The following is a 10,454-nucleotide window of genomic DNA, read 5'->3' as shown; positions in this document are numbered from 1 at the left end:
ATTATAGTTTTGGAATAAAGGTGGAAAATTAAGCATTTGTTATTTTAAGCCCTTTTGTTTACAGCTAATTTAATTTGACAGCTCACATGTGCCTTATAAAAATCTACCAAATGTGCCTCTTCTGCTGGAGCAATCCTTACTAATGTTGAATATGTTAATCAGGAGAATGGTGTAAAAATATATTAAAAAATAGTCAGTGCACTAAATATGAAAAAAAATAATTCAATGCTCATTTTAATTGGAATCTTATCCAAACATTTTTTAATTTTATGTAGTGTCCACTTTAAAATAATGAGGAAGGACCTAAAACTTAATGAAATTAAATGTACATGTATGAAAAAATGTTCTTTTGTTTGTGTTTTTTCTCCCTGCAGGTCGAGACATGGCCAACACAACCTTACCTGGGTACCCCCCTCACGTTCCGCCCACAGGACAGGGCAGCTACCCGACCTCCACACTTGCTGGAATGGTTCCTGGTGAGCTGACTTCACTTTTTATTTCTTTGTGTTGATCTGTCCAACACGTGTTCACTTTAGTAGAAACACAAGGAGAAGTTAAAATAGTAAGAGTTCGGTAGGCAATTCAGAGAGGTAACCTGCAGTTTAAAATCTGCACACATCCTTGTGTTGATTAGACAAAATAAATAAGTGATCAAAGGGTTTTTTGATTTTTTTTTTTTTTAAGTCTTGGATGGGTGCTCTGGACAGCCTTTAGAACTTGAGAACATATCCTTTTCCTTACTTCCATTTAACCTGCAGTTCAGGTTCACGGCAAATCGTTAGGGGTCAGGAGGTATGGAACGGGGAAAGGTGAAACTTTCAAAGCCTGGCTCTTTTGAGGAAAGCCAACCTTGGTTTCAAACTTTTTGTCACTAAAAGTACATTTTTATTGTGATTATGAATAAGAAAACCAGTAAGGATGTGCATAACAAGTATAAATCAAGCACAGCAAAGTCCTAAAATGTTTAACTAATCGCAAAACATATGATTTTTGAATGTGTGGTTGATTAGATTTTTTGTTTTTTGTTTTTAATGAACCAAACTAAAAATATTACCCTTGTATTCACTCGTTTCGCCTTTCTTTAAGCCCTCCATACTGTATGTTGTTAATTTGCAACATATTAATAAATCCAGCAGTGTAACTGCAGCGTTTAGCATTACATGGAATCAAAAAAACTAGGGCTGTGAAAGTTAACTCGTTAATGGAAGTGATTAATCAAGACAGAATTAACGCGTTAATATTAATTAACGCCCTCAGGCATCCTGATGTGGAAGTGTGAGATCAGTGTAATAAAACTCCCTCTAAAATAAATTTGGACTTCTTTTTATATTCTGTGATTGAGATTTTATTAAATTAAAGATATTATATGTGATTTAATTGTTGTTTTTGGACAAAAGATATTTGTAAATTTTCGTAAATAAGGCAGAAGATGAACGTCGATCCAACAAAGCGAAAGATCCGCTGTTGTGGGCGGAGCCTAACAGAGCTGTCTGCTATTGGAAATCCAACAATGAGGAAATCGATGCTTTGGGATGTGGACCGACATTAATTTTTCTACAATAACGAACACTGGTTTTGTCTAAAAATTGTGGAAACGCTGCGGTTCACCGCAAAAGTCCTGCAAGCAGTTCAGAGTGGACAGACACGCCTCCACCTGTGAGCAGATTCCAGCGGAGCCGACCTTGATCCAGTTGGATCAAACATAACCCCAAAAATGTTTCTTTTATTATTTTTCACAAACAAAATAACAAAAATGTTTGAGAAAAAAGAAAAAGCTGGAAAAGAAACAGAGAAAATTAAAAAAGCAGAATTCCAGGAAAAATGTCAAATTGACAACAGGAGAGAAATTCTTATTTCTGGTCACTGAGGTTCCAAAGGGTTAAAAATAAATATTACAAATGTGTTATTTTGCATGTGATTTTAAATTTTGATTATTTGCAGAAACTGTTACATTAAAAAAAAGGAAAAAAATTATTGCGATTAATTAGTTACATTTTTTTAATCAATACCCAGCCTTAAAAAAAACTTTTTTTGTATAACTGGAAAAACAATGCCGTGAAGGGGTTCAGTTAAACTTTTTTTTGTATTTCAATGTATTTATATATTTGCTGTTAACTATTTTAAGAAATTTAAGTCCAAGTTGGATTAATGGGAAATTTGGGTAAATAGTACATTTTAGGTAAAAAAAAAAAAAATGCTAAAAAGGCAAAAATTGGTAGTCTGTGTTGTCCTGATTTACCTTTAAGGTAAATACAATTCACTTTACTCCTCATCACTGTAGTTTATTTCATCCTCTCTTTTCTTAACTCACCATTTCTTTTAATGCGGACAGAGAAAAAGATGAACGCCTTCATGTCATGGCTTGTGGTTTTGTGTTACAAGTGTCCGTTCTACACGGAGCCTGAAAGATTTAGTGACAGGAGCAAAACATTGTTAAAGCAAAGCCGTTTTTCAACAGGCCCATATAAAATCCAGCTTTTATTGTCTCGTAAAAGAAAGAAACATGTTGAACCAACAGCAGTGCTCACTGACGTGCTCCAAGTTACTTCCCCTGACAGAAAAATCTGTTGCAAGAAAATACCAAAGCTCAGACTCCGGGGGCTTCAGATCTGAGGGGCTAAAATTCACTCAACAATGTGGCCGCAAGATTTTATGGCAGCAAGTCTGAAATGCATGCATGAAACTGTTTATATCCACTCTCTATTTATTAGATTGTTCTGGAATATGCTGCTGGAAGAAGAATAGGTAGATGCCCATATATGGGACAGGAAAATATCCTATATTGTTCAGTGTTGCATAACTTAAGTGAAATGAAAAAGAAATAAATTACTTGCTTGACTGGTTTCACATCGATGATTATCATTTCCTGCTTCAAATTGCATCCTGTTTTGAATGACGAAAGATGACTCTATGCAAAGGCGTAATGATTTGATGCATTGAAATGCTAATTGATTTGTTGTTTTGTTTGCAGGGAGTGAGTTTTCAGGGAACCCCTATAGTCATCCGCAGTACACAACCTACAATGAAGCCTGGCGATTCAGCAACCCAGCATTACTAAGTGAGTACTTAGTTAAGGACTAGAAGAGGATTACCAGCTAATCACCACCTATATCCCTCTTAGAAACAGGAAGTTTAACCTTTGGAGTGATTGTTTTTTTTGTTTTTATTTTGGTCAAAAAGATGTTTTTACCCCCAAAGATGCCTTTAGTGTCCCTTTGATTTCTTTGACTTTCATTTTGATTTAAAAATGAAATTGTAGGATGTTAAAATTTCTTTTAAAAACTCACTCTGAGGAAAATTGGAAAAGTAAGAAAACTACGCTCAAAATTGCATTTTTGAGTATTTCTTTATTTGAATAATATATGCTGGGCCGGCCACACACAAGCTCCAAGCTCCGCCCCTTTCTGATGCATCCACTTCACGGATAGGCAACTCCAGACCTCGAGGGCCACGTTCCTGCATGTTTTCTAACATAGCTTCCTCTGGCCTGTTCTAATCTGGTAGATACATCTGAACCAGGTAATCAATCATGAGTAGGGCTTTATATCTGAAAATCCTGGAGACACAGTGGCCCTCGAGGACTGGAGTCGCCAATCCCTGATCAACTTGTAAGCAACTAGATCCATTTTCCTCATCTGAGCTGGCTCAAAACTGTAGGGCTGGACAGCTCCAAAATTGCTCACCATGTTTGTTGGGGAGTGAGGGGCTGTAAGCCATGTAAACAGAGAGCTCTCAGCAAAAGAAAGGGGAAGTGGATTGCTCTGCGCCATCAGCCCCGTCCACAACTCAAATTTCCATTGAACTAATACCACTCTGCAGAAACTATGTCCTAATAAAAAAAAAAATCATTTTTAAATTTTGGCTAAAGAATAAACATAAATAGAACTCATTGAGAAGACTTATAAAATAGCTCAAAGTTTATCAGAGTGCATATTTTACAATTAAAGAATTTTTGAACTATTTTACGAATTAAAAAAAAACTATTAAATCCTTTTCTGGTCAAAAAAATAAAATTGGTCTAGTAAAAGAGCAAAACTGTCATTGACTAAATGTCTGCTAATCTGTTATCCTTTTTTGATTTATTTACTCAATCGGTTCTGAAGGGATTAAAGATGGTAATTAGTTTAAAAGGCTATAATCTTATATATTGCATTTTTAAATGTTACATTAATATATGCTACCCTTGTCTTAAATAAATAAACAAATAAAAACATTTTTTAAAAAAGCACAAAAAACAAAAGTCAGTTAGAACACCACATTTTTTGTAATGATTTGGACATTTCATCTCCATGAACGTCATTGTAAGTCGCTTTCTGTAAAAAAGTACTTCTTAAAAACCCACTTTCAAATTAAAAGGAGCAAAATTCCTGTTTTTATTGTTGTCTATATAGTAGGATCTGTTGAGGCAAACATGATTTTTGCTCAAATGTAGTAAAGTAACTGGCGAACAATATGATTCACTCACTCTAACAATACAGATGCAGCTTGAGCCAAAGTAGGAACCTTACTTCCAATTAAAAAGCTTTAAAATATGTAGGTAAATCATAAGGAATTTTATGTAAGCTTGGAGTAAAACAGATTTGGTCTGTAGAATAAATGTGTTTTGGTGTCTGTTTGGTACAAAAATAAACAGATATTAAGATTAGACCTTTATTCATCAAAAATACATCACCATACAATGATGTGAAGTCAGTAAACTGAAGCTATATTTGTTGTTTCAAATGGTTCGTTCTTCTGTTAACTTTCAGGTTCCCCTTATTATTATAGTGCCGCATCGAGAGGCTCGGCCCCTCCCACTGCTGCCACTGCCTATGACCGTCACTAGTTACCATCGAAACCAAATCAACCTGCAAGACCATGGCCTCAGCCTCCATATCCCCCCAGTGTGACCACAAAGACCCATTCAACACTACTGTGAAAAAAAAAAAAAAAAAGATAAATAAAGTTCCATGCTCAAATGAGAAGAAACTTCTACCAAAAGAAGATAAGTGCTGTAATACATCCTGGGAACATCATCGGACAAAGCACTTCCAGAAGAGACTTGTTATTGAGAAACTGCAGCTAAAAGGAAGGAGTGGAAGAGAAAAGAGTTTATTTCCATCTTCTGCAGCCTCTTTCACACCACCGTGGATCAGTACTTTACATTCCTTCTCCTGATGCCTCTCAGCGGGGTCGTTGTTCTGAGCTTCAGACGTAGCAGCAGTCACATTTCCGTTTGTGCATTTGTCTCAACACTATTCATGCTGCGACATCAGGGGGCTTCGTCAGATGACCGTTTTTGAACACTCCCCAACCGAACATCCAGCATGAGAAACCTGGTTGTTTATGACGCCATGAGAAGATTAGGACATGTTCTCTGTGAAACACAATCAAGATGTAAAAAATGAAAATGAAATAAAACTCAAAAAAACTGAAAAAAAGAAGTTTCAAGATAGAGGGAGCCATGGCAGTATAGCCCCATGGCCCCACTATTTGCAAGGTTTCAATGGACTAGTAAATATATTCTTAAAAGATTTTTTTATTTCATTTTTATAATTCGTAACGACTAAACTGCAGACTGCTTGGCTAGTGTTTTACTATTTCTTATTTGTGAAAAATCCAGACTTCATCAGGCAAAACCTTTGTACCTTTTTTTTTGTTAATTTTGCACTATTTTGGAGGTTTGCAACACTGGAGCATTATTATGCAGGAAAAGTATGTGTATAATTGTTTTTTTTTTTCATAAAACTGTAAGTATAATAAGTCAATCGGCAAAGGCACTTACAGTTTTTAGTTGTGAATCAAGGCCCATTGTGTCACTGACTTGACGTGCACTATGCTACTGTTTGTTCTCACAACTTCAATTTTTATTTAAGTTGATTAAGTCTTTGGCATTCAACCACACACACACACACATATACATATATAAACCCCCCAAATCAAGCCACTACCATCATTTGTCTGATGTTTAACGGTCTGATGGTCTTCGGTAAAATCCAAAAGCAGGGCGATAATTAAAATGCCTTAAATGTGTTTCGTTCCAACTTTAGCTCCACACGATCAATCAAGCTGGAATCATTTCTCTTCATTTGTCAACTGAATGTATTGAATTTGCCAAAGACTTAGTTCTTGTTAATGTTTATTTACAGGACACCAATATGCATCATGAGAGCAGTATTATTATATTATTATTATTATTATTATTACTATGAAACGCCCACATTGTTCAAGTGGAAATGTATAAAATTCTATGCAGTGCAGAGATGGTCATTATATGCATATTCAGCTGCAAACCTAAAGGTAGGTGGAGTTTATTTAATGTTTTTTTTTTTTTTTTTCAAATGTTGATTTTTGTAGAAGCATTTTTGTGTGTGATGTGAAGACACTTCGCTGTAAATACAGTAAGGCAAAAACATCTTTCATGTTCATGGGTATTATCACTTTCATTATCCTGGTATAACTTGTACAATAATAAAAAAAGTGTCTGAAATCTTTTACGGAAGAAAGACTGCATTATGTGTCTGACTGGAATTAACTTGTCTTTTTTGTGTAAGACAAATTATTTCTACTATTTATGTCATTTTTATTACCATACGTGATTTTCTTTAGAAATTTGATCATTTTTACAATTTTTCAATTATGGTTTATCATAATAAATGAGCTAAAACAGTCCATCAGTCTTTAACTGTTAAAGTTTGATATTTGACTTCTAAAATAAAAAAATTAAAGACAAAACTCTTTTTTAAATCAGAAACATGTATTCAGATTTTTTTTAAAAAAAAAACAAAGAATGAAAAGTATTTATGATTGAATATGTTCCAATTTAGTCCACAGCGTGCAACAAATTCTTGACCCTTTTAAGTAACAATGTGCAAATTTTTCCAGAATTGCTGCAGAAATTTAGCATCACCTTGAATGGAAAATAATTATAATAAATGTAGGCACTAAGGGGTCAGCAAATTTTCAAATTTACATATTTTCTCAAAAGGAGCAATTAGTAGTATTAAAAAAATAATCTATATCATACAAAATATTGCTTTAATTTTGGTAATTCTTTGACAAATATTATTAACTGCATAAATAAGCAAAACTTGTTCAAAAATATGTAAATGTAACGCAACAACCAAATTATGGTTCTTTTCAATGTCATTTGTGAAAACATGAATGCAACTAAGTCTATTTATTGTTCAAAATACATGTAACAGACACAAAAGGTTGATAAATTGGTCACAAAGATATTTAAATAATCAAGTTAATGTTAAAACTAAAAGATAAATGTAAAAAAATATATATTTCTACTTAAAGGATTGACATTTTTCAATGAGACAAAGGAACTTGTTTACTTGCAATGACTTTATGAGCACATATTGTGAACGATAAATGTTAAAGTAAAAATAAAATTTGACATTTTCTGTAAAAATGTACAAATGTTCAACCACAAGCCCCAATAATTAAGATAACCAGGAAGGATTAAAAGTTCCATCAAAAATGTTAAAAAAATCTCCTTTTCTAGTGTGTGTTTATCACACTGATCCACCTCAAATAATAGTTTGAAGGGCATCTTCTGCTGTTTGCAAACAGCCAAGTTAAAAAAAATTGTGTCTGTTTTGTACCACGAATTATTCTACTTAACAAGACAATTCTGAGATAACAATATTTACTTTTGAAGGTATAGAGATCACACAGAGCAGAGGAAACGGTGAGAATGCCTCTGACTGTTTTGTCCATGATTCGGATCACTGAGCACCACATAAAGTGTTTAACCTCTTCTCGCTTTGTAAAGCTGAATTAATTTTCCTAGCTGTGTGCCTGAATTCAATTTGAGCAAAGTTGAAGTGAGAGATTTATGCATAAAATCCCTCCTATAGCTTCTTTTCACTCTTTCTTTGCTCTATAATCCCTTCAGCACCGCAGCCTCTCATGACTTAGTTATATCATTACTGATTTACAACAAGTGGACACTGTTCCGATTGGAGCGGCGTTGGATTAGGCCGGAATGTTCATTTGGAAATTCATAAGCTAGAATCGGATTGTAAAACATAATTATTTCAGCTATTTGGAGCTTTTTAAAGTTTCAAATGTAACATGAAGTAATTTAGGCTTTCAGGTCTTCCCAGGAAGATAAAAATAATAACCTGGTACTGTCAATAAAGTCACTTCAATTCACCAAATTGAGAACATTTCTTGGTTTTCCCACTATGATCAAACCTTTTTTTCTGTTTTGTAATTCAATTTCTCTGCCTCTTGTTTATTTCATAGCTCTCCACATGAAGCATCAAAAGCGGATGTTCTGTCAGTTTCTAACTGTCATATACGTTTGTCATTCACAGCCTTTGTTTGAGGGGGAGGAAAAGGAGGAAAGAAAGGGGAAGCTTGACTCTCTGCTTTCTGCAGCGGAGAATTCCCAGAAGCGGAATTATTCTATTTAGATGGAAACTTTTTTGTCACTTTCCTGTCTAAATTGGCATATCTGCCTCTCTCCTCAGAAACCAATAAACTGTGAACCTGGATGTAACTGTCAATCAAGCTCAAATTGACTGCAGCATGCCAGATGACAACAGCATCCTCTGGAATATAAATATATAAATATACATCTTACTGAATAAAATTGTAGGGAGGATCTGATTGGTTGTAATCAGCACCTGTCACAGTTTTTACCCATCAAACATTCATTTTGTGAAGGCACTGGTTAGTGTTGTCTATGGTTATTAAAAATCAAAATAAAAGAAGGACACATTAATGTTAAAAAAAAAAACGTACTTAAAAAAAACAAAAACAGAAGGTTATTTTTTCAATCAGACAAAAAGCACAAACTTTAGTAGATTTGTTGAAATGTTGATTTATTGTATAATTTATTTAAAAGAAAAAATGCATTTCATGCCAAAAATTTTACTCTCTTTTATTGACATTAACTTCTTTAACTTTCATTTGAACTCATTATCCTAATGTGTGGGTCCCACTTTGCAGATTGGAGCAAATCTAATCAATCGGTGTAAAGAAGAAGAAAAAACTTTACTGCACACTTGAAAGAATAACAAGAACAAAATGTCCAAAAAAATTACTCTATTTAATTGAAATTATTTTTCAACTTTTTTTGTTTGCTTGTGCTGTTCTAAGGCATATTTAGTTTTAAAAAAAATCTGAAACCTCCAGAAAATATGATAACTTTTTGGTGTGGAAACCAAACACAGCATATTAAATATAAGCTTAAAATTTAGTTCTAAGTTTTTGTTTGTTTGTTTTTTTGTTTGTTTGTTTGTTTTTTTGTGAAATGGACAGAATGATGTTTAAAATCAAAACTAAAAGTTTACAAAAAAATCAATTACCCTTGAAAAATCTTCAAAAATACAATAAATGCTAATAATAATGGAATAAAAACTTTTATGTATTTTTTTATTTATTGACCAATGACAGCTATTCTCTTAAACATGAAAAGCAAACAGAAGACTAATTATCATAAATCTTATGTAACCATTCAGATTTAATGCATGCATTTCTGAGACCTCTCTTTTTTTTACCATGCAGTGCATTATTATTCCACTAGGGGCAGTAGTGAGGCATTTCCTGGTCATTTCAAAATGGCTGCTTCTGTTAAATCACACAAAAAAGCTAATTTTCTGAACTTTATGGTGAAAATGACTTCCCTATTGTTGTTTTTTTTGTTAATACTTGCTGTATTTAAATAATATTGCATTATATGTTGATAAAATATAATACAGCTACACCATATTGAAATGTGAGTATTAAATTAGAGACATTGGGTAAATAAATTGTTGGTTCCCGAACACTCCTGTCAATATTTTTGCATCTTAAACTATGTTTGTGGGCAAAACCTATCAAATCACATATCACAATCTACATCACATGAAAAAAACAAAATGAAATTGTAACTTTTTTGTGGATTTCAGCCTAAATATTAAGTAATATTACCATTTTCTCTCTGATCTGATTGAGCAAATCTCATCTTTCACAAATGCCAGAGAAGAAATAGGTTAAAGCTTTTTAACAGTGTGTTAAATGACTGTCCTGACAATAATTAGAAGCTGCTGAGCTCTTTAAAGAGTGGAACCCATTGGGTTTAACTTCCACCCGTTTACAGTATCTGATCAAACTGTTGACCTTTTGAGCCGCTCTGCACTAATGCATGCTGACTGAACGCTCTTTCAGCGCAATTTGTACTGTGCTCCCAAGAATATGCCGGAGACTCTGAATCATCATTTGGTTGCTGGTGTGTCAAATGTACAATAAATCCTGGGGATGTTATCATTTGTGGTGACAACCTAAGAAGGGAGAGAAGGAGAAGGGGATGGCTGTAGAGTAAATATAAAAAATGCACTTCACGTCTTCATATTTGAGTGGTAGTTTGGACAATCTGATAAGAGGGAATGGATCTGCTGCTTTATGTGCTGTGTCTAATTGGATATGGCAATATATAATACGATTTTCCAGTATCCATCAATTCCTGTGTTAGACCT

At 33.8% G+C, this 10,454-nt stretch overlaps 1 protein-coding gene across 4 annotated transcripts in view; it reads left to right on the top strand.

Annotated features, from left to right (window-relative positions):
- Positions 1–6,474, top strand: part of pax2b (paired box 2b) — a 29,548-nt gene extending 23,074 nt beyond the window's left edge. For 2 of the 4 annotated variants that reach the window (XM_024285620.2, XM_024285622.2), the window contains exons 8-10: positions 375–476; positions 2,972–3,058; positions 4,768–6,474. In XM_024285620.2, coding sequence (XP_024141388.1) covers positions 375–476; positions 2,972–3,058; positions 4,768–4,889 — 311 coding nt within the window. In that variant the 3' untranslated portion in view covers positions 4,890–6,474. Of the gene's footprint in view, positions 1–374; positions 477–2,971; positions 3,059–4,748 lie in introns of all 4 variants that reach the window. The other 2 variants (XM_036217144.1, XM_024285625.2) reach the window with 1 other exon arrangement.
- Positions 6,475–10,454: the final 3,980 nt, after the last annotated feature.

The sequence above is a fragment of the Oryzias melastigma genome, linkage group LG19, assembly GCF_002922805.2.
Source record: "Oryzias melastigma strain HK-1 linkage group LG19, ASM292280v2, whole genome shotgun sequence".
In the NCBI taxonomy this organism is placed as follows: domain Eukaryota; kingdom Metazoa; phylum Chordata; class Actinopteri; order Beloniformes; family Adrianichthyidae; genus Oryzias; species Oryzias melastigma.
Note: the sequence above shows the minus strand (reverse complement) of the source record. Positions and strands in the feature narration are given on the sequence as shown.